General features: G+C 40.7%; 1 protein-coding gene across 1 annotated transcript; it reads right to left on the reverse strand.

The window, feature by feature from the left end:
• Positions 1-321: 321 nt before the first annotated feature.
• Positions 322-3,408, reverse strand: LOC110933359. The gene has a single exon (XM_022176588.1). The coding sequence runs from the start codon at positions 3,406-3,408 to the stop codon at positions 322-324; it is 3,087 nt and encodes a 1,028-aa protein (XP_022032280.1).
• Positions 3,409-25,521: the final 22,113 nt, after the last annotated feature.

The following is a 25,521-nucleotide window of genomic DNA, read 5'->3' on the forward strand; positions in this document are numbered from 1 at the left end:
TTTGAGATAGGTCATGTACATGTGATGATGCCTATCTGTTTTGAGGCGGTGTATGTATCTATTACCAAGATACCCGCCGTAAGCGCTTGTTATCGTTAGCCCTATGACTTATATAAATGAAAAATGTTTCGTGTTTAAGGGTTTTGTTTGTGTTTTTACCGTTTGATGCATTCATCGTGCGATGGTAACTTTTGTAACAAATAAACTTAAATCTTTATTAAACTTGCATGAAGCAATAAAAGAAAAGCAGAAAAAATCCCGACACGGGTTACAAATGTGAATTGGAGAAGATAGTTAACTCTTGCTGTTAGGAGCAAGGTTTTACAGGTAGCATTTCTTCAACTGGGCGATGTTCCAACTGCGCGGGACTGGCGTACCATCTAGTCGGGATAGGCGATAGGCCCCTTTACCCAGATCTTCTTGAATGACATAAGGGCCTTCCCAGTTTGGGCCCAGTTTTCCTGAAGGTTCCATTCGACTTGCTTCGTTGTCACGCATGACGTAATCGCCTGCCTTGAAACTTAGTTTAGCCACCCGTTTGTTGTAATATTTTTCCAACGCTTTCTTATATCGTGCCTCGCTGATGGCGGCCGCCTCGCGCCTTTCTTCCAACAAATCTAGGCCTTCTCTCAGCGATTGATCGTTGTTATTGCTTATGTTGAGACGGCGTAATGACGGTAACCCTGCTTCAGCGGGTATCATCGCCTCCATTCCGTAGGTAAGGCTGAATGGGGTTTCGTTGTTGCTAGTTTTGGGCATTGTTCGATGTGCCCAAAGGACATGTGGTAATTCTTCCACCCACGAGCTTCCCTCGTGCCCCAGTCGCTTTTTGATGCCCTCTAGCAAACTCCTGTTCGTCCGCTCCACCTGTCCGTTACCCTGTGGGTGTGCTACCGACGTGAAAATCTGCTGGATGTGGAGATCGGTGCACCATTCTTGGAAAATTCTATCCGTGAACTGTGTCCCATTGTCACTTACCAGGTAGAGCGGTAAGCCGAACCTGCATACGATGTGTTCCCAGAGAAACTTTTTGGCGTTTTCCGCCGTTATCTTAGCCAAAGGTTTTGCTTCCACCCATTTGGTGAAGTAATCAACCGCCACAATTAGGTACTTTAACTTCCCGGGAGCCGGCGGGAAAGGTCCCACGATATCTACGGCCCATTTCTGAAAAGGCCACGCTGATGTCACCGGTACCAGACTGTTTTTGGGCCAAATTGTTTGAGGAGCAAACTTCTGACAGCTAAGGCATTTTCGCAGTTCTGTTACAGCGTCTTCGTGCATCCCGGGCCAGTAATATCCCGCGCTATGAATTTTGGCCACCACTGCTCTAGGTCCGGCGTGTATGCCGCATATACCCTCATGAATCTCGCTGATGAGGTACTTTGCCTCTACTGGGGAAACGCATCGCAGCAGCGGACCCAAGTAAGATTTTCGATACAGGACACCATCATTGACTTCATATTGTAGCGCTTTTGTTTGTATCTTTTGTGCCTCGCCCTTGGCGGGGGGTAGTTCACCTGTTTTGAGAAAGCGTAGGATCGGGGTATACCAGCAAGGTTCTTCTATTGTGACAGCGGAGATACTCCGCGGTTCGATTGAGAGTGCCGGTAGCGTTTCGATTTTGACTTCCTTTTCCATGCCTGAGGTGGCGAGTTTGCTTAGGGCGTCTGCTATTTGATTCTTCCCTCTGTGTACGTGGTTTAACATGACTTTGTCGAAGGAATCCATGAGTTCTTTAGTTTTCGCCAGGTATTTTGCCATTGACTCGTCTTTAGCTTCATACGTTTCGTTGACCTGATTGTTAACCAACAACGAGTCGACATATGCGTCTACCCTGGCTGCCCCCATGGATTTTGCCATTCGTAACCCTGCCAATAATGCCTCGTATTCCGCTTCATTATTAGAACACTCGAAGTCAAAACGTAGAGCGTACATTAGCCTGATTTGGTCTGGGCTTATCAGCATTAGGCCTGCACCGGACCCCTTCCCACTAGATGATCCATCTGTGTATAGCTTCCAAGTCTGCCTTGCAGTGCTGGACTCTGGTGTATCTTGGACGACTGGGTCCGTAACGACCTCTCCTTCCGGTATTTCCGCTATGAAATCAGCGATCACTTGCCCCTGAACCGCCGTTCGCTTCTGATATTCAATATCTAGAGCCCCTAGCTCAATGGCCCATTTGGCCAACCTGCTCGAAACCTCTGGCTTGTGCAGAACCTGCTGTAGCGGGTAGTTGGTTAAGACTTGTACACGGTGTGCCTGAAAGTACCTTCTTAATCGCCTCGTGGCGTGTACTAATGCTAAAACTAGCTTTTCCAGTGTAGGATAGCGCGTTTCAGGCCCCGCTAGCACCCGGCTTATGTAGTATATTGGTGTTTGTTTTCCCTCTCGTTCGGCCATGAGTACGGCGCTTACCGCCGTATGAGCTGCTGCTAAATACATCTTTAGCACTTCACCGGGTCTGGGCGCGGTCAGCGTAGGTAAACTTTCTATGAAGCGCTTCATTTCCTGTAGAGCCTGTTCCGCCCCGCTGGTCCATTTGAAATTCTTCTTGTTGAGGCAATCTTTTAGTGTTTTTATGAATGGCAATGACTTTTCTGCGTGCCTCGCTAAGAACCTGTTGATTGCTACCAGTCGTCCGTTTAGGGCTTGAGCTTCCTTCAGCGTTCGGGGAGAAGGCATTCGCGATATGGCGGCTACTTTTTCTGGGTTAGCTTTAAAACCGTCTCGGGTGACTATTACCCCCAGGAACTTCCCCTCTTCCACCCCAAACGAACATTTCTTTGGATTTAATTTTATGTTGTATTCTCTGAGTCGCTGGAAAGTTTCCTCTATATCTGCCAGCATCTGTTTTTCTTCGCTGCTCTTGATTACGAGGTCGTCTACATAGACTTCCAAGTTTCGCCCGATCTGTGTCTCGAACACCTTGTCCATGAGCCTCTGATAGGTAGCTCCTGCGTTTCGTAGCCCGAAAGGCATCTTGGTGTAACAGAAGATGCCGACGTCGGTATGGAACGCTGTTTTCTCTTCATCTTCCCTGGACATTTTAATTTGGTGGTACCCTTTATATGCGTCTAGGAAACACTTAAATCGATAGGGTACCAGGGAGTCGACCTTTAAATCAATCTCGGGCAATGGGTACGCGTCTTTTGGGCACGCCTTGTTTAGGTCTTTGAAATCGATGCACATTCGCCATGTGCCATCTGGTTTCTTCACCATGACCGGGTTGGACACCCAAGTATGGTATTGTGTTTCCCTGAGAATTCCAGCTTCCACTAACTTGCGTACTTCTTTGACAACTGCTGCCCGGCGGTCCGGGGCCATGCTGCGCTTACCCTGAGCGACCGGTTTAACACCTGGGAACGTGGCGAGCTTGTGTTCCGCTTTGTCACAGGGAACTCCCGTCATATCGGAGTGTTCGAAAGCGAAGATGTCCGCATTTCTTTTTAACAATTGCTTCAAATCGCTTTTAACTTCTGGGGACAAAGTGTGTCCCCAATTGTGACCATTTGGTCCGGGTGGCGCGTGCTCAATACCCATCTTTCTGGTCCCGTGACCCCAGTGGGCCCTTGGCGACATCGTTTGGTATTCAACACTTCTCCGATTCTATCGCGAAATACAGTAGCGATGCCTTGTGGTGTTGGGAACTTCATAAAACCTCTTGCCGTGGAGACTATGGCGTCTAATTTTCCCAGCGTGAATCTTCCGATAATCACATTGTGGTATGACTCAGCGCGGACTACAAGGAAAGTTAGTAGTATGGTTCTTTCTTTGGGTGATTGCCCGAAGGTTACTAGGAAGGTGATTTGACCAATGGGATCAACTTTCTCTCCTGTGAACCCTTTGATAGGGGCGTGTACTGATTCTAGCAGCTTCTTATCTTCTGGTTGCATTCTGTTAAAGCAATGTTCATAGATGATATCCTCCGAGCTTCCGGTGTCGACCAGGATTCGCCTCATGCGGTAATCTCCTACTGCCGCGGAGATGATCAGGGCGTCTGTGGTAAGATGCAAGTCCTCCATTCGTGGTTGTATAGTCATTGTTGCCAACATCCAAGGCTCGAGCGTGGAGAAACTCCGCTTCGCCCCTCTTCCTATGTCAGCATGAACCATGTTCAATTCGCGCGGCCTTTTGCCTGCCGCTTTGTCGTTCTCCTCCTTGACCACAGGCGGTCCTTGCTTGATATCTCGCACTAGGTGTGCTAATTTTCCCGACTTCACGAAATATTCAATCTGTTTTTTAAGTTGAAAGCAGTCGTTAGTGTCGTGCCCGCTCCCCTTGTGATACTCGTAGTACTTACTCGTATCTTTGTTCGGGTTGTCTTTCAATGGTTTTGGTGGGTTAAGCCTGAGATTTTCTGAGGCAAGAATTTCAGCCGGGGTTTTGCTTAAATTGGGATATTCAGACCGAGGTTTTGACGTCTCGTTCCTTGAATAGGAGCTTCGGTGTCTGTCGTATCGCGAGTCCTTGTCGTTCTTCTGATATCGGTCTCCCCTATGTTTGCTTTTAGACCCCCGGTGATCTTTTTCCTCCTGATTTTTCAGGGCTTCTTTCTTTCTATTGGCCGCGTGGCTGGCCGCTACTGCTTTTTCCTGTATAACATATACTTTGGCTATTCGCAGTATTTCATCTATGGTTGGGGGTACCCCGTCCCTTCCATGCAGTGTTCTCAGTAGTTCATCATCGTTAACTCCTTGGAGGAATGCTCCGCATGCCAGATCGTTGGTTACGCCTGGTATCGCTAGGCTTTCTTTGTTAAACCTGATGATAAAGTTTTCTACCGTCTCATTGTCTCGACGACGAATATGAAGGAGTTCGTTCCTATCTTTCGTATGTCGGCGCTGCTGACTGAACTGTAAGATAAACTTTGACTCCAAATCTTCAAAGCTGTCTATCTCGCCCGTGGGCAGGCTGTCCCACCATACTCGTGCCGCTCCCACGAGGGTTTGTACGAACATTTTACACCATAGGGGCATGGGCCAGCAAGCCACTTCACCCGCGCTCTTAAATAAATTGAGATGGTCGTCTGGGTCGGTGAGGCCATCGTACTTACCGACCGTTTGGGGCATTTTAGGTTTTTCCCTGATAGGAGCTTCGGCGATCCTGCGAGTGAATTTGGACCGGAACATCGCGTCTACCGGCTTGTATGGTCTGGTTAGTTCGTCTTCTTCCACATTCACGGGTTGCGTGGGTGGAACGTTCACCCCCGGGGCAGGTCCTGCCACCAGATTGGAGTTTTCCAAAGTGGTCATCCGGGGTCTGACTGCATTTTCTCTGTCGTGCACAGATTCAGTTGGCGCTTGGGTATACATTGGTTGTGGAGTTGGAAAATTCCACCATGGCGGCATGTAAGCCGCGTACGGCGATTGAGAGCTTCCTTGCATTGTTCCCTGAAACGGATACGCTGACCCCCCGTATGAGGGTAAATACCCGAAAGGGGGCGCATAGCAATATCCCGGGAAATACATCTGATTTCCTGGTGTGACAGGGGCATTCATTACCCCTGTTGGCATGATGACCGGCTGATGAGGTGGTGTAGATAACGCCGCCGTAAGCGCGGCTGAGTATAGCGGTGGCATTAGGTTAGAAACCGACGGCTGATGTCACACCCCGATCTCCACGTGTCACCGGTGGGCCCGGTGTGGGGTACAGTGACGTAGTTGGCATCGTCATAGACAAACAACACAATATAATAATGCACAGCGGAAGCAGAATAGATACATTTCAACTTTAATTTAAAATGACATAATAACATCATAAGTAGTTGAAACGGATCCACAGGCGGATCAAATAAAAATAAGAATAAATAGTTCAACAGATATTTTGTCGTCCGAGCTTGCGAGACTATAGTGGACGCTCTTAGGAAACAGCCAGCCTATTTTCGTATAGTACCTGCACTTAACCTTTTGGGAAAAATACGTCAGTTTACACTGGTAAATACAAATCGACTGACTCATTTTGAAAATGATTGAAAATTGATTTAAATGCACAAGGCATAAATATTTTTATTAACTTGGGATAATTATGCAATATAAACTTGTGAACGATTTACATGCACTCGTATCTTTGGTGGCCCGGGATCTGCTGTCCGGGCTAAGAATTAAATGACACACCACATTAAAGAGTTATACACGCCGAGTGTACGCCTACACCCCGTGCTCTGGTCGTGGCCATCTCGTAAGATAATGCCAAGGATATCCGGGACACGGTCAATAACCCCCCAAAGCCTAAAGTAAGACAAGACTGTTTAAACGAGTCGCACAAGCTATTCAAGACTGTACACCCATAAGGCGCAGGACTTGTGCGCCCGATCAAGCGGTATTTTAAATACCGTACCCCAAGCCCGTATCGGGAAAATAAGTCAAAATGTATTTACCTGAGCAAGTATGTAACACAAACGGTAAGTGTGATAGCTTTTACTGGGCCTCCTAATCTGGAACAAAGGTTTATAATTAACCTATTAGATTCCTAACGGGTCTTTTATTTAAGCCTAAGCTTTGACCGGTTAGTTTTAAGAATGATACGGTTTACGCACGATTAAGCGAAAGACCGGATAGAATGTGATTTAGACCCGACAAGTTTGAATACTTGTATAATATGGGTATACTAAATACATTCTGGATTTTGAGTTAAAAATGATAACGTTTGACCCGTTTCGGTCAATTTACGCAAACTAGTTACGTAAACCGAACCGAACGCAAAAAGGGCGTTACGGGTAGCCAAAAGAGTCAAATGCAAGTTCCCTGAGATAATATGCTTTAAATATGATATAATATCAGTAAGTTATGTTCTATATTGCCCGAAATAGTTTTAAACTCTATTTATGCCTTAGAAGGGCATTTTGGTCATTTAAAAGATTATAAAAGAGTCAAATTAGAAATCTGAGGTTCGGGTCTGGTTCATACAGTAAATATACTCCATTTAACATATTATAACAGTAGGGTATGACCCATAAACCAAACTTAACATTTAAAATCAAACTATGCACCGTAGGGGTATTTTAGTAATTTCACAAGGGCTAAAACTGCCAAAACTGGAAATCTGAGTTCATATACTTATACTTACTGTTATTATATGAAAATATGCTAATTACATCAGTAGGTATAAGTCTTATAGGTTTAAAACAAGTATAACGCTTACTATGCGCTTAAAACGCTAAATATGCGATTTAGAGCCGTTTCCGGGTTTATATATGAAAGCTGAAATTTTTATATTTCCAGAAGGCTCAACATAATTTATTTAACATATAAAATCAGTAGAAAAAGGTTTCGGGTCAAAAGAATGTGTAAAACTCATTTTATGGCTTAAACGGTCAAAACCGACATAACCCGAAATAACTAAGCGATCTAAGATACGATCAGCCAAAAATTAATTAAAAATCATCTAAAATTCCAAAATGTTATAATACATCAGTTGGTAAAAAGTTTTGTATCAAAACGTGGCCAGAAATAGGTTATACACGAAAAGGACCGTTTATGTAACTTTATAATATAGTTTTACGCTAATGGCCATAACTCACAATCTGGACCGCCAACTGATCCGAAATTTTCGGTGCAAGTTTATATATTAAAAATAAAGATTTCTACTCTTTCACTTTTCCAAAAATCACGTTTTATATCAAAAAGGGCAAAATAGTCAACTTTTAAGCATAATCGGAAACATGCAAATGAATCGGCTATGTATAGACTCAAACAACAAAATTCCAGAGAGTTTTACCAAAATAAAAATGGTCAAAAATACTCTCCAATACAGATCTCAAACATGCATGTACGAATCCGAATCGATAGTCTACGAAATAGTCGTTTTACAAGACTTTCGGTTCCGATTCGTATTTATACTAAAGATTGTCGAGTTGATCATTGTAAAACACATTCTTATATTCATTATAAAGCTATTTATGATGATCAAACAGATTGCATGTCCTTTACATTACCAATTAAGCTATTTTTCACAAAAACCATTTCTGTTGACTTTTTAAGAAAGCCTTTGACTCGACAATTAGCATGCAATAAGTGGGAATCAGAGAATACCCTTTTGAGGGTTTGTTTCCCACATAAATACCAACATATATCTGGTTTCAATTTGAGAAATGACTAAATAAAACTTATTTAATCAGAAAGTCAAAGTGTATGAACAATCAGTTTGACTTTTACTAATAATCGATGCATGAACGAATTAAGGACTGAATTAGAAGCTTACCAAGGTCCTATTGATGTTAAGCTAACACTAGGAATCGGCCTTGATGTCCAGAAATGCTCCAGAGATGCTTGTGAAGTTCTTGCAATTTGAGAGCTTCTTGGTTACTATGAAAATGTCCAAGAAAATGAGTCTTGATCTGATTTAAAGATGGATTCAGAGCTTTGGAAGTAGCTCACTGTTGTAATAGGCATGCATGGGGTTTAATTGGAGCATTTGGAGGTGGTAACAGCTGGAATGCACACAAGATTCGGACCCAAATGGCTGAAATCACGAGTTACTGCACCTGGGCCTGGGTCGCGGCCCGCGTAAGCCTGTCCAGGCGGGCCGCCTGGCCTATGTTGCTGTCAAACTTTGCCAAACATTGGCAGTTTTGGTCCCTGTCTTCGCGATTGATGTTTCGGCTCTTTATCATGACTCGTAAACCCCCTAACTTGGTTTTTAAGAACCTTAGGACATTTACCAACATGGTAATGTCCTCGGATAACTTTGCGCTCAACCGAAAAGCCATGAAATTCGACGTTGACGCTTTTAGTCCCTTAAGTACGGTTTTGGCCATAACTTTCTCATACGTTGACGAAACTTCACGAAATTTTAACCACATATTTTAGTGAGTATATTTTAGCTTCTCAAAGCTTCGGGTCTGCCAAAAGTTCACTCAGAGGTATAAATTAAACATGTTGACACTTTTGGCCCCTATAGTTTACAATACTTCACTTTTTGTGCAATTTCCGCGTCGTATGATCTATAAACCACCCGTTTAAGGTTATGAACATTATGTTGGGTTATCATAGAGTCTATTTAGCCATTGTTGACACTTTGGACCCTTACGTTCCATAGTTTTCACTGTTTGTCACTTTTAGTCCCTCTAAAGTTTGTTTTCACATACCGGAACCTTATGACACGTGTCAAGACATTATTGGACGAAATTTTTCGAGGTGTTACATCCTCACCCCCTTAAAAGAAATCTCGTCCCCGAGATTTACTGAAACAAATGAGGGTATTTCTCTTGCATCGTGGATTCCACTTCCCACGTGTATTCGGGACCTCTACGGGCATCCCATTTGACCTTAACAATAGGCACGTGCTTCCTTCGAAGCTTCTTTACCTGTCGATCCTCAATCGACAAAGGCTTTTCCACAAATTTCAAACTTTCGTCTATGTGTATATCTGTATGCGGTATAACCAGTGAATCGTCAGCGAAACACTTCTTCAAATTAAAGATGTGGAACACATTATGAATAGCACTGAGTTCTTCAGGCAAGTTTAACTTGTAAGCGACTGACCCGACACGTTCGATAATCTCGAAAGGTCCTATATATCTCGGGCTTAGCTTGCCTTTCTTTCCAAATCGCATCACACCCTTCCAGGGCGATACTTTAAGCAATACTTTATCACCTACATCAAAGTGAAAGTCTTTGCGCTTAGGATCCACATAACTTTTCTGCCTATCCCTGGCAGCTTTCAAACGATCACGGATCTGAACGATCTTGTCTGTCGTTTCAAAAACGATATCTGGTCCTGACAGTTGGACTTCTCCAACTTCTGCCCAACAAATGGGCGATCTACACTTTCTACCGTATAGGGCCTCAAAAGGCGCAGCCTTTATGCTGGAATGGTAGCTATTGTTGTAGGAGAATTCAATCAGTGGTAGGTTCTTATCCCAACTACCACCCAAGTCGATCGCACATGCACGAAGCATGTCTTCCAAGGTTTGAATAGTACGCTCACTCTGACCATCGATCTGAGGATGATAAGCAGTACTAAAATTCAAACGAGTGCCCAACGATTGTTGGAAACTCTTCCAAAAATGCGACGTATATCTAGTATCTCTATCGGAGATAATGGATATAGGTATACCATGTAGCGCTACAATCTTATCGACGTATAATTGTGCTAGCATATCTGAGCTATACGTCTCCTTGATGGGTAGAAAATGAGCTGACTTAGTCAGTCTATCTACTATGACCCATATGGTATCATTTCCCTTTTTCGTCTTCGGCAACTTGGTGATGAAATCCATTGTCACCATTTCCCATTTCCATTTGGGAATTTCAGGTTGTTGAAGCAAACCTGACGGCTTCTGATGCTCAGCTTTGACTTGCGCACAAGTCAAACACTTTGCTACATGTTCAGCTACTGACTTTTTTAAACCAATCCACCAGTAGTTTGCTTTCAAATCCTGGTACATCTTATCAGCTCCAGGATGAACGGAATATTTAGAGATGTGGGCTTCCTGGAGGATAACATCCCGAAGTCCTCCATAAACTGGAACCCATATTCGTCCGTTTAGTCGTAGCATTCCATCTTTATCGTAGGATAACTGCTCCTCAGTTACTCCTAACTTCTCCGCAGGATAGTTAGCTTCCAACACAGCTTCCTTCTGTGCAGCTAACACCCTTTCATTTAAATTATTTCTTATTTCAATGCGCTTGGCATTGATTCTGATCGGTTTCACCCTTTCCTTTCTACTTAAGGCGTCGGCAACTACATTTGCCTTGCCTGGATGGTATCTTATCTCACAGTCATAATCATTGAGAGTTTCCATCCAACGCCTTTGTCGCATGTTCAATTCCTTCTGATTGAACAAGTGTTGAAGACTCTTGTGATCTGAATATATTATACACTTGGTTCCATACAAGTAATGTCTCCATAGCTTCAAAGCAAATACAACTGCACCCAATTCCAAATCGTGGGTGGTGTAGTTCTTCTCGTGCACCTTTAGCTGGCGAGAAGCGTAGGCAATGACTTTGCCTTTCTGCATGAGTACACAGCCCATGCCAGTATGTGATGCATCACAATACACCACAAATCCTTCAATACCATCGGGCAATGTCAACACTGGAGCATTGCTCAACTTTTTCTTCAAAATGTCGAAGGATTCCTGCTGCTTAGGGCCCCAATCAAACTTAATCTTCTTACGAGTCAACGAAGTTAGGGGCGCAGCAATTCTCGAAAAGTTCTCGATAAATCGCCTATAGTATCCTGCCAATCCGAGGAAACTGCGAATCTCGGTAGGAGTCTTCGGCTCCTGCCAGTTCATGACTGCTTCTACTTTAGCGGGATCTACTTGGATACCTCGCTCACTTACGACATGTCCAAGGAATTGGACTTCTCGAAGCCAAAATTCACACTTCGAAAATTTGGCATAAAGCTTCTCCTGATTCAGAAGTTTGAGAATACAACGAAGGTGTTTCTCATGGTCAGCTTGGCTCTTCGAGTAGATAAGGATGTCGTCAATAAAGACAATGACGAACTTATCTAAATAAGGCTTGCAGACACGATTCATGAGGTCCATGAACGTGGCTGGTGCGTTTGTGAGCTCAAACGGCATCGCTAGGAACTCGTAATGTCCATAACGAGTCCTAAACGCGGTCTTGTGTACGTCTTCATCCTTGACCTTTAACTGATGATATCCTGACCTTAGGTCAATCTTGGAGAAATAGCTTGCTCCTTGTAACTGATCGAACAGATCGTCGATCCTGGGTAACGGATACCTATTCTTGATAGTGACCTTATTAAGCTCACGGTAATCGATGCACAGACGCATCGATCCATCCTTCTTCTTAACGAACAAGATTGGCGCTCCCCAAGGAGACGAGCTAGGTCTAATAAATCCTTTAGCTAATAAATCATCCAACTGTGTCCTCAACTCCTTCATCTCCGTTGGTGCCAATCTGTATGGTGCTCTTGCTACAGGTGCAGCGCCTGGAATGATGTCTATCCGAAACTCCACTTGTCTATCCGGTGGCAACCCGGGTAGTTCTTCAGGAAATACTTCAGGATATTCTGAGATAACAGGGATATCCTCAACCTTCGGCTTCGGCTCATCAATGGTCACTTGTGCCATATAAATGACACATCCTTTCTGCATGCATCTGGATGCCTTGAGCATGGACACTTGCTCCGGCAATCCATGATGGGTATCTCCTTGAATAGTAAGTGACTCACCAGACGGAGTCTTCACTATTACTTGCTTTCTATTGCACAGAATCTGGGCTTGGTTACTCGACAACCAATCCATGCCTATCACTATGTCGAATCCAGCTAGCTTAAAGGGAAGCAAGGATAGCGGGAAAGAATGATTCCTAATGGATATAACACATCCATCTAGAACAGTCGAGGCGGTTTCTATGGTTCCATCGGCTAGTTCCACCTCATATTTCACACTTAAGGTTTTAACAGGAAGGTTCAACAATTTACAAAACTTATCATCTACAAATGATTTATCCGCTCCTGAATCAAACAAGACTCTAGCAAAAACATCATTTACAAGAAACGTACCTGTAATGACGTTGTCGTCAAGAACTGCCTCCTTGGCGTCCATTCTGAAGACTCTCGCATTAGTCTTCTTCCCATCATCAACCTTCTTCGCATTCTTTGGGCAGTTGGGCCGAATATGCCCTTTCTCGTTGCAACCGAAACAGGTTGCATCCCTCATTTTCTTGCAATCCACAGCTTTATGATCTGTGGACTTGCAGATCCCATAACGTTTCTCGAAAGACTGGGATTTAGACTCCTGCCTGCATCTCCCAAAGTGATGCCTCCTACAAACCTTGCATTTGGGTTTCTCACCCGACTGACGATCTCCTTTCTTAGATCCCGACCCTTTTTGGTGGTCGTTGCTCCCTCTATGTCGTTTCTCAGACCTTCGTGAGGTGTCATCCTCACGTTTCCTTTTGTTTTCTTCTGAGCTCTTAATAGCTCTCAATCTGACCACATCTTGAGTGAGGGAGAGGGATAGATCGGCTACTGATCTAAATGTAGTAGGCCTTGAAGCCTTGACGCTTGCTGTCACACCCCAATTTTCCACGTGTCACCGGTGGGCCCGGTGGGGAGTATAGTGACGTAGTTGGCGTCATCATAGACAAACAACACAATATAATAATGCACAGCGGAAGCAAAAGATAAATATATTACATTCCGAATATAAGTAATGTCAAAGTATTACAACGGAAGGTAAAGGATCCACAGGCGGATCAATAATAGAAAACTGTTCATTAGAGTTTAGGCATCTAGGACGTGCAAGATTCCCTAGTGACGCCCCGAGCTCCCAGCCAATTACGCATAGTACCTGTCACTTAACCTTTTGGAAAATACGTCAGTTTACACTGGTAAATACAAATCGACTGACTCATTTTGAAAATGATTGAAAATTTATTTAAATGCACAAGGCATAAATATTTTTATTAACTTGGGATAATTATATAATATAAACTTGTGAACGATTTACATGCACTCGTATCTCTGGTGGCCCGGGATCTGCTGTCCGGGCTAGAGATTTAATTGACACACCACATTAAAGAGTTATACACGACGGGTGTACGCCTACACCCCGTGCTCTGGTCGTGGCCATCTCGTAAGATAATGCCAAGGATATCCGGGACACGGTCAATAACCCCCCAAAGCCTTTAAGTAAGACAAAACTGTTTAAACGAAGTCGCACAAGCTATTCAAGACTGTACACCTATAAGGCGCAGGACTTGTGCGCCCGATCAAGCGGTATTTTAAATACCGTACCCCAAGCCCGTATAGGGAAAATAAGTCAAAATGTATTTACCTGAGCTAGCTCCTGTCTTAAATAGCAAGAATAATAACTCAGCCGTATTCCTAAGTAAGCGTAGGTACAATTTACCGGAAAGCTCTAGTCTGGAACGATGGTATAAATAACCAATTAGAATACTAACGGGTCTTTAATTAAGCCTAAGCTTTGACCGGTTAGTTTTTAAGGGCGATACGGTACAAGCGCACGATTAAGCGAAAAACCGGATAGAATGTGATTTAGACCCGGCAAGTTTGAATACTTGTATAATATGGGTATACAAAATACATTCTGGATTTTGAAATAAAAATGATAACGTTTGACCCGTTTCGGTCAATTTACGCAAACTAGTTACGTAAACCGAACCGAACGCGAAAAGGGCGATACGGGTAGTCAAATGATTCAAATGCAAGTTCCCTGAGATAATATGCTTAAAATATGATATTATATCAGTAAGTTATGTTCTATATTGCCCGGAATACTTTTAAACCCAATTTATGCCTTAGAAGGGCATTTTGGTCATTTAAAAGATAATAAAAGAGTAAAATTAGAAATCTGAGTTTCGGGTCTGGTTCATACAGTAAATATACTTAATATAACATATTATATCAGTAGGGTATGACCCATATATCAAATTTATCATTTAAAACCAAACTATGCACCGTAGGGGCAATTTAGTAGTTTCACAAGGGCTAAAAATGCCAAAACTGGAAATCTGAGTTCATATACTTATACTTACTGTTTCTATGTGAAAATATGCTAAACACATCAGTAGGTATAGGTCTTATATGTTTAAAACAAGTATAACGCTTACTATGCGCTTAAAACGCTAGATATGCGATTTAAGGGCGTTTTCGGGTTTTCAAATAAAATCTGAGATTCTTATATTTCCAGAATACTTAAAATAATTTATTCATCATATAAAATCAGTAGAAAAAGGTTTCGGGTCAAAAGGATGTGTAAAACTCATTTTATGGCTAAAACGGTCAAAACCGACATAAGCCGAAATGACTAGGTGATCTAGGATCCGTTCAGCCAAAAATTAATTAAAAATCATCAAAATTCCCAGAATATTATATTACTTCAGTTGGTAAAAAGTTTTGTAGCAAAACGTGGCCAGAAACGGGTTCTACGCGAAAAGGACCGTTTATGTAAATTTATAATATAGTTTTACGCTAATGGCCATGACTCGCAATCTGGACCACCAACTGATCCGAAATTTTCGGTGCAAGTTCATATATTAAAAATAAAGATTTCTATCCTTTCACTTTTCCAAAAATCCCGTTTTAAATCAAAAAGGGCAAAATAGTCAACTTTATGCATAAACCGGAAACATGCATTCGAATAGGCTAAGCATAGACCCAATCAAAGAAAATTCCAGAAAGTTCAACTAAAATAAAAATAGTCAAAAATACTTTTCAATACGGATCTCGAACATGCATGTACGAATCCGAGTCGATAGTCTACGAAATAATCGTTTTACAAGACTTTCGGTTCCGATTCGTGGCTATACTATAGATTGTCGAGTTGATGATGATTAAAACACATTCGTATATGTATTACAAGTTATTCTTAATGATCAATCAGGTTGCATGTCATCTATATCATTGATCATGTCATTTTTCACCAAAATCGCTTCTGTTGACTTTTTAGAAATAGGTTTGACTTGACATTTAGCATGCATGTAGTGGGAATCAGTTAGTACCCTTTAGAGGGTTTGTTTCCCACACAAATACCAATCTATAACAAGTTTCAATTCGAGAAATGACTGAAAGAAATCCGTTTAATCAGAATGTCAAAGGTTATGAACACCCAGTTTGACTTTTATCAATAAACACAACAAGAACGGATTAAAGAACGAATTGAAGGCTTACAAAGGTCCTAAAGATGTTTAGTGGACACTAGAAGTCGGCCTTGTTGATCAGATTTCCTCCAGAAAGCTTGCTTGAAGTTCTTGAATGTTGAGAGCACTTGTTCTTCAATTGCAAATGATCAAAATGAGATGAAAACCTGATTTAAACCCATAAATTCGAGGGTACTGTGGATGTAGGCATGCAAGGCTTGTTATTGGTGCAATTGGAGGTGCAAATGAGCTGTATAACACTTGAAATCGGACCCAAATCAACCAAAACCGAATTTCTGCTCGCTGGGCAACCCACGCGGCCCGCTTGGGCTTTCCCAGGCGGGTCGCCTGACCCCTGGTTCAGCCAAACAAGTTTCCTTTTTGGCAGAAATGGTCCCTGAGCTTGTACGCGATGTTTCGGCTACTTTTCTCGACCCGTAAACCCCCAAACTTGGTTTTTAAGAACCTTAGGACTTTTACCAACATGGTAATGTCCTCGGATAACTTTGCGCTCAACCGAAAAGCCATGAAATTCGACGTTGACGCTTTTAGTCCCTTAAGTACGGTTTTGGCCATAACTTTCTCATACGTTGACGAAACTTCATGAAATTTTTTACCACATATTCTAGTGAGTATATTTTAGCTATACAAAGCTTCGGGTCTGCCAAAAGTTCACTCAGAGGTATAAATTAAACATGTTGACACTTTTGGCCCCTATAGTTTGAAATACTTCACTTTTGTGCAATTTCCGCGTCGTATGATCCATGAACCATCCGTTAAAGGTTATAAACATTATGTAGGGTTATCATAGAGCCTATTTATCCATTGTTGACACTTTGGACCCTTACGTTCCATAGTTTTCACTGTTTGTCACTTTTAGTCCCTCTAAAGTATGTTTTCACATAACGGAACCTTATGACACGTGTCAAGACATTATTGGACGAAATTTTTCGAGGTGTTACATCCTCACCCCCTTAAAAGAAATCTCGACCCCGAGATTTATTCAAACAAATGGGGATATTTTTCTTTCATCGTGGATTCCACTTCCCACGTGTATTCGGGACCTCTACGGGCATCCCACTTGACCTTAACAATAGGCACGTGCTTCCTTCGAAGCTTCTTTACCTGTCGATCCTCAATCGACAAAGGTTTTTCCACAAATTTTAGACTTTCGTCTATGTGTATATCTGTATGCGGTATAACCAGTGAATCGTCAGCGAAACACTTCTTCAAATTACAGATGTGAAACACATTATGAATAGCACTAAGCTCTTCAGGCAAGTTTAACTTATAAGCGACTGCCCCGACACGTTCGATTATCTCGAAAGGTCCTATATATCTCGGGCTTAGCTTGCCTTTCTTTCCAAATCGCATTACACCTTTCCAAGGTGATACTTTAAGCAACACTTTTTCACCCACATCGAAGTGAAAATCTTTGCGCTTAGGATCCGCATAACTTTTCTGCCTATCCCTGGCAGCTTTCAAACGATCACGGATCTGAACGATCTTGTCTGTCGTCTCAAAGACGATATCTGGTCCAGACAACTGGACATCTCCAACTTCTGCCCAACAAATGGGCGATCTACACTTTCTACCGTATAGGGCCTCAAAAGGCGCAGCCTTTATGCTGGAATGGTAGCTATTGTTGTAGGAGAATTCAATCAGTGGTAGGTTCTTATCCCAACTACCACCTAAGTCGATCGCACATGCACGAAGCATGTCTTCCAAAGTCTGAATAGTACGCTCACTCTGACCATCGGTCTGAGGATGATAAGCCGTACTAAAATTCAACGAGTGCCCAACGACTGTTGGAAACTTTTCCAAAAATGCGACGTATACCTCGTATCTTTATCAGAGATAATAGATACAGGTATACCATGCAATGCTACAATTTTATCGACGTATAATTGAGCTAACATATCTGAGCTATACGTCTCTTTGATGGGTAGAAAATGAGCTGACTTAGTCAGTCTGTCTACTACGACCTATATGGTATCACTTCCCCTTTTTGTCTTCGGCAACTTGGTGATGAAATCCATTAGTTGACTTTAGTACCATATGACTATCGGGATATCTTTGTGGCCCCATGCATTAGACCTCCATACTGATCAGGCATGGAAGCAATCTATGGGACATGTTAAGATATACAACTCCCCATATGGCGCTTTTATCTTACCATCTGACATTCGTAATCGATTGAGATCAAGGAGATATCAACTGTACATGCTGACGCACCTCCTTTATAGAGAAGGTATTTCAAAATTTTACGGCTGAAGGTTTCTGATGAGAACAGCAGAAATGGTTCTTACGCTCTTGCTTGTAAGTTTTACCTTACACTTAATATCTCAAAGTTATTACGGGATATTTTCTAAAAGTTTGCTAAGCTTAAAATCTTACGAGAGACTTAGCAGTACTTGAATCCGAACGTGACCCTTAACCAAAAGAATCACAATAAGGGTTTACCTGGAGTCATTATTAATGTGAACTGCCTCCAATTATTCACCAGGAAGGTTAAACGCCTCCATTCTTAATCCTTTTAAACTTAGCTATAGGATCTTTGCCAATTTGTAGGGCATTCTAGGCTTGACTGGTTATTTCCTTAATTTATACAATCATAAGTAGCGGAGGTGGATCCATAATGGATTCATAGCAGGCAGGCTTTGAAACCTTAATGTGCCCTCTCGCTGCTGATGTTTAAATCTTAATATATATATATATAGAGCATTATGCTTAAATTCTAGGTTAACCGAATAAGAGCACTATCTCAACTAATGAATTAATGTTTGCAACCTACTGCCGATAGTTTCTAGCTCCTATGGGGGTCGGAAAATTCCTATTTCATCTTTTTCACTTTGCAAAGTGGATACCAAGTTTTTCTAATGAGGTCCTTAAATTTTGGACCATCTCGATACTGTATATAAGGGGACTCCATTATTGTCCTCATAATTTATGGGTATTACCACCGAATGTTTGTGACACATACCTTACTGCGTGCTTTGCAGCATAACCATTGTTATATCTAATGGTTTCTACTTCTCTCAACTTTTCCTTGCAATCAGTGGCCCCTTTTTTAACTATTGAAGTCTCTTGACTTCCAAGAGACGGAGTACTTTTTAAGTACATTCTAAAAAGAATGGGCTCCTTGCCACGGATGATTTTATTTGGGTCATTCATCGTATATGGAGTATGAATAAAATTCTTGTTTTGAGTAGTGACATGTGTTTAGAGTAATCAACATTTGGCTTCTTGAATCGCCTCATGTGTTTTCTCATAATCCTTCCAACAACTGCGTTAACTTTGGTCTTGGAGATTAACTCCCTTAACATTGAGGTTCCCTCTTGATACACCATTAATATTTGTCGCATCTCTAGCATTGCGACTATTGTTGTCTATTACGAGCTTTCTCTACTCGAATCCTTTGGTATTAAGTACTAAATGTAACAATTTATTGTGTGCACTTCTGCAGCTTGTCATCGCCCTGATGACTTCATCATACATTAACCATGGTATTATTAAACCATATAAACATTCCTAAGGAGTGTTATCTGAGTGTACTTCAATCATATTCGGCCTAAGTCACACAAGGATCATTAATGGCCTTTAGGGTTTTGACCGAGTCCGTTACCCTTTTAACAGGGGATCAAAATGTCCCAGCTGTCTTTGGCATATAGATGATTTTAGGGATCTCGAATGCTGGCCATAATGGCTTTCTAAAATATGAAACATTAGTCCGTCAGGGAGGACATAAATAATCATATGGCACGAAGGCCTTGTTGCATACGACGTTATAAGATATGGCAACAAATACCTGTCATAGAGGACATTAATTTATAATCCGCAATCTTATTAGATCAGGGGTTTTAAGACTTGAATCTAGTTCTTCACCATTGGACAGGGAGTCATAGGCTACTCTCGTCATCGTCTTGAAAGGCGATTTATTTTTTATTTTTTTTTTATTTTTTTTTTGGCACATAGGCAAATCCTAGGACATCATTAATGGATGTTTACATATATACATATATGTATATATAATTATCGGAATTGAGTATATCAGTCATGATCTTATCGATCTCATAGACTTTAAGGTTTGGGCATTGCCCATCACCTTCGACGATGTACCGCAATGGTCATAATTTACAATGTCTCTAATGGACAATATAACATATAACCCGTGGGTGGTATCGATCTTATCAGTGATTCAGGATAACACCACGAAGGGTAGGACAATAAACACACTTATATATAGGAAGTACCAGCAGCGTATCCACCATGTGTTTATTGTATTACTCTAGTTTTGTTATCTAATTCCCGTCGAGATGCATACAATCATAACCCTTGGGTCGGAAGGTACTTCTTGAAGTCTCCTTATGAAGATAGGGAGGCCCAAGATTGTGCTTCAAATTTTCTATAAAATAATAGGATCATCGTATCAGATGATATTAGTCATGATCGTACTGATCATGTATACTGTTAGGGTTGAGTATAACCCGCCACTTTGAACAGGGGGTCATAAAGTCCACTACCAGCCTTGTCCTATCTCAAATAGAACAAAGTATAGCCCATAGGCTTTTCATCACTAGGGATGTTAATATTATGGTGACCATACTGATGTTACCGGTCAGGATCGCGTTGACCATATAGACCATGGGGTTTGAGCATAGCTCACCCCTTGGGCAAAAATTATGTAAAAGAAAAAAATTTACAATTGTCTTGTCACTATTGGACAATATTTTATATCCCGTAGGCAAAATTTCACAAGGGATGTTAAATAACATGATCATCCTATTAGATGATATTAGTCATGATCGCACTGATCTTATAGACTATTATGTTTGGACCTAGTCCAATGTTTTTAGACAGGGAGTCGTAGACCACAACCGTCGTGTTATCTTATTGGACAACAGGTTTAGCCCACAGGCACTTCATCACTAGCGGATGTTTATCATATTATCATCTTATAGGATGACTTAAGCCATGATTTCTAATTATTAGGCCAGACAAGAGAATTGGAGGAGTCCAATATAAGGATGACTGTTGTGATTTTTCGAATCACATTTGTCAAGAGGGTTAACACGTTTTTAGGTGTTAACAAGGATCTGAATCCCTTGAGTAGGTTTCACCATCTTGGCCATGTAGGCTAGGTCTTACCTTTAAGATTCTTTTTAAACTGCATACTGGCAGAGAAGGAAAGATATTTATTTTATTCAGGATTTTCATTATAATTGTCCTAAATTGTTTAAAATATATCTATGGCACAAAAAGCCTAGTCACGTAGACAAGTTAGATTTTTAAGCCATGATTTCAGAGAATTGTGGCATTAAGGTTTGAATCAAAGTTCATTACCTTTTCCTGACAGGGAGTTGTAGGTTACGACTGTCCTTATTAAAATTTCTGGCCCGTGGGCCTATCAATTAACATCTCGTAAGATGTTAAGACATATAGTCATTGCACTGACGATACGTTCAGTGGTCATAGTAATGACATGACGACGTGATCAGTGCCATTAACTTAATCAACTGTCGTTCAGTGGTCATAATAATGACATGACGGCAGGATTAGCACTTAATTTAAATCAACTGTCATTCAGCGGTCATAATAATGACATAACAACAGGATTAGTACTTTAATTTAAATCAACTGTCATTCAGCGGTCATAATAATGACATAACGACAGGATTAGTATTTTAATTTAAATCAACTGTCATTCAGCGGTCATAATAATGACATAACGACAGGATTAGTATTTTAATTTAAATCAACTGTCATTCAGCGGTCATAATAATGACATAACGACAGGATTAGTTCTTTAATTTAAATCAACTGTCATTCAGCGGTCATAATAATGACATAACGACAGGATTAGTACTTTAATTTAAATCAACTGTCATTCAGCGGTCATAATAATGACATAACGACAGGATTAGTACTTTAATTTAAATCAACTGTCATTCAGCGGTCATAATAATGACATAACGACAGGATTAGTATTTTAATTTAAATCAACTGTCATTCAGCGGTCATAATAATGACATAACGACAGGATTAGTACTTTAATTTAAATCAACTGTCATTCAGCGGTCATAATAATGACATAACGACAGGAGTAGTACTTTAATTTAAATCAACTGTCATTCAGCGGTCATAATAATGACATAACGACAGGATTAGTACTTTAATTTAAATCAACTGTCATTCAGCGGTCATAATAATGACATAACGACAGGATTAGTATTTTAATTTAAATCAATTGTCGTTCAGCGGTCATAATAATGACATGACGACCAGATTATCGTCTGGAGGGCTTTGAGCATAGCTCACCCCCTTAGGACGGGGGATCTCAAAAGATTCACAACTGTCGATGTCGCAATCGGACAGTGTATTATAGCTCGTGGCACTTCATCCTTAAGGGATGATTATTTTACTTACAGGGAATTTTAAATGAATTCCAAATTTTCAAATTTATTACCCGTAGGCACTTCATCCTTAATGGATGGCTATTTTACTTGCAGGGAATTTTAAATAAATCCCAATTTTCAAATTTATTACCCGTAGGCATCAAGTCATTTTCAGACTTGTATACAGATATAATCTGTAGATAATTTATAAAAGAGTGGCTTGTGTGATTTTACGGTCACGCTTAGCCAGGAGTGTTAACATGTTTACATATGTTAACAGAGATTTGAATCTTTTCAACCAGGTTTTACCATATTGGCCAGGCCTTTTATTAAGACATTCAAGCTAGGTTTCTACCTTACTAAGATTCTATTTAAATGGCAAATCAAATAAAAATTGATATTTTCCATTTATTTAATATTTCTTATTTAGAATGAAAGTCCAAACGTAATCATTCCATTATATAAAAGTAAAGGTATAAAGTTGCCCTAAGCGGGACTTGAAAGAAATAATGTTGTCCTCGTAGGGACTGAAAGATAAATGTCCTTATAAGGACTAATAAGGAAACGATCTTCAGTAAAAGGAGTTTCGTCTTCATTTTATTTCTGAATGCTTCTCCTCGGATGTTCATTTCACTTTAGCTGTGGTACGAAGCTCAGCATCTCGGGACTCCGGGTGTGGAGAACTCCTATTACGGCTCCTTCGCTTGGCGACGTATCCAACATATAAAATAAGTGGAAGCAATAAATTCCAGATTAGAATCGGGAGTATTCCTATGTTAAGTCTAGACTCAAGTATGTGCAATCGTGTCACTGAGATTAAACACATTAGGATAGTGTTTAATTCACTCAGCGTTGGCTCTGATACCAACCTGTCACACCCCAATTTTCCACGTGTCACCGGTGGGCCCGGTGGGGAGTATAGTGACGTAGTTGGCGTCATCATAGACAAACAACACAATATAATAATGCACAGCGGAAGCAAAAGATAAATATATTACATTCCGAATATAAGTAATGTCAAAGTATTACAACGGAAGGTAAAGGATCCACAGGCGGATCAATAATAGAAAACTGTTCATTAGAGTTTAGGCATCTAGGACGTGCAAGATTCCCTAGTGACGCCCCGAGCTCCCAGCCAATTACGCATAGTACCTGTCACTTAACCTTTTGGAAAATACGTCAGTTTACACTGGTAAATACAAATCGACTGACTCATTTTGAAAATGATTGAAAATTTATTTAAATGCACAAGGCATAAATATTTTTATTAACTTGGGATAATTATATAATATAAACTTGTGAACGATTTACATGCACTCGTATCTCTGGTGGCCCGGGATCTGCTGTCCGGGCTAGAGATTTAATTGACACACCACATTAAAGAGTTATACACGACGGGTGTACGCCTACACCCCGTGCTCTGGTCGTGGCCATCTCGTAAGATAATGCCAAGGATATCCGGGACACGGTCAATAACCCCCCAAAGCCTTTAAGTAAGACAAAACTGTTTAAACGAAGTCGCACAAGCTATTCAAGACTGTACACCTATAAGGCGCAGGACTTGTGCGCCCGATCAAGCGGTATTTTAAATACCGTACCCCAAGCCCGTATAGGGAAAATAAGTCAAAATGTATTTACCTGAGCTAGCTCCTGTCTTAAATAGCAAGAATAATAACTCAGCCGTATTCCTAAGTAAGCGTAGGTACAATTTACCGGAAAGCTCTAGTCTGGAACGATGGTATAAATAATCAATTAGAATACTAACGGGTCTTTAATTAAGCCTAAGCTTTGACCGGTTAGTTTTTAAGGGCGATACGGTACAAGCGCACGATTAAGCGAAAAACCGGATAGAATGTGATTTAGACCCGGCAAGTTTGAATACTTGTATAATATGGGTATACAAAATACATTCTGGATTTTGAAATAAAAATGATAACGTTTGACCCGTTTCGGTCAATTTACGCAAACTAGTTACGTAAACCGAACCGAACGCGAAAAGGGCGATACGGGTAGTCAAATGATTCAAATGCAAGTTCCCTGAGATAATATGCTTAAAATATGATATTATATCAGTAAGTTATGTTCTATATTGCCCGGAATACTTTTAAACCCAATTTATGCCTTAGAAGGGCATTTTGGTCATTTAAAAGATAATAAAAGAGTAAAATTAGAAATCTGAGTTTCGGGTCTGGTTCATACAGTAAATATACTTAATATAACATATTATATCAGTAGGGTATGACCCATATATCAAATTTATCATTTAAAACCAAACTATGCACCGTAGGGGCAATTTAGTAGTTTCACAAGGGCTAAAAATGCCAAAACTGGAAATCTGAGTTCATATACTTATACTTACTGTTTCTATGTGAAAATATGCTAAACACATCAGTAGGTATAGGTCTTATATGTTTAAAACAAGTATAACGCTTACTATGCGCTTAAAACACTTGATATGCGATTTAAGGGCGTTTTCGGGTTTTCAAATAAAATCTGAGATTCTTATATTTCCAGAATACTTAAAATAATTTATTCATCATATAAAATCAGTAGAAAAAGGTTTCGGGTCAAAAGGATGTGTAAAACTCATTTTATGGCTAAAACGGTCAAAACCGACATAAGCCGAAATGACTAGGTGATCTAGGATCCGTTCAGCCAAAAATTAATTAAAAATCATCAAAATTCCCAGAATATTATATTACTTCAGTTGGTAAAAAGTTTTGTAGCAAAACGTGGCCAGAAACGGGTTCTACGCGAAAAGGACCGTTTATGTAAATTTATAATATAGTTTTACGCTAATGGCCATGACTCGCAATCTGGACCACCAACTGATCCGAAATTTTCGGTGCAAGTTCATATATTAAAAATAAAGATTTCTATCCTTTCACTTTTCCAAAAATCCCGTTTTAAATCAAAAAGGGCAAAATAGTCAACTTTATGCATAAACCGGAAACATGCATTCGAATAGGCTAAGCATAGACCCAATCAAAGAAAATTCCAGAAAGTTCAACTAAAATAAAAATAGTCAAAAATACTTTTCAATACGGATCTCGAACATGCATGTACGAATCCGAGTCGATAGTCTACGAAATAATCGTTTTACAAGACTTTCGGTTCCGATTCGTGGCTATACTATAGATTGTCGAGTTGATGATGATTAAAACACATTCGTATATGTATTACAAGTTATTCTTAATGATCAATCAGGTTGCATGTCATCTATATCATTGATCATGTCATTTTTCACCAAAATCGCTTCTGTTGACTTTTTAGAAATAGGTTTGACTTGACATTTAGCATGCATGTAGTGGGAATCAGTTAGTACCCTTTAGAGGGTTTGTTTCCCACATAAATACCAATCTATAACAAGTTTCAATTCGAGAAATGACTGAAAGAAATCCGTTTAATCAGAAAGTCAAAGGTTATGAACACCCAGTTTGACTTTTATCAATAAACACAACAAGAACGGATTAAAGAACGAATTGAAGGCTTACAAAGGTCCTAAAGATGTTTAGTGGACACTAGAAGTCGGCCTTGTTGATCAG

This window comes from Helianthus annuus, chromosome 4 (assembly GCF_002127325.2).
Source record: "Helianthus annuus cultivar XRQ/B chromosome 4, HanXRQr2.0-SUNRISE, whole genome shotgun sequence".
Taxonomy (NCBI): Eukaryota; Viridiplantae; Streptophyta; class Magnoliopsida; order Asterales; family Asteraceae; genus Helianthus; species Helianthus annuus.

Excerpts from the sequence above, each read along its gene's own strand:
- LOC110933359 (XM_022176588.1), bottom strand. The coding sequence starts at position 3,408 with ATGACGGGAGTTCCCTGTGACAAAGCGGAACACAAGCTCGCCACGTTC.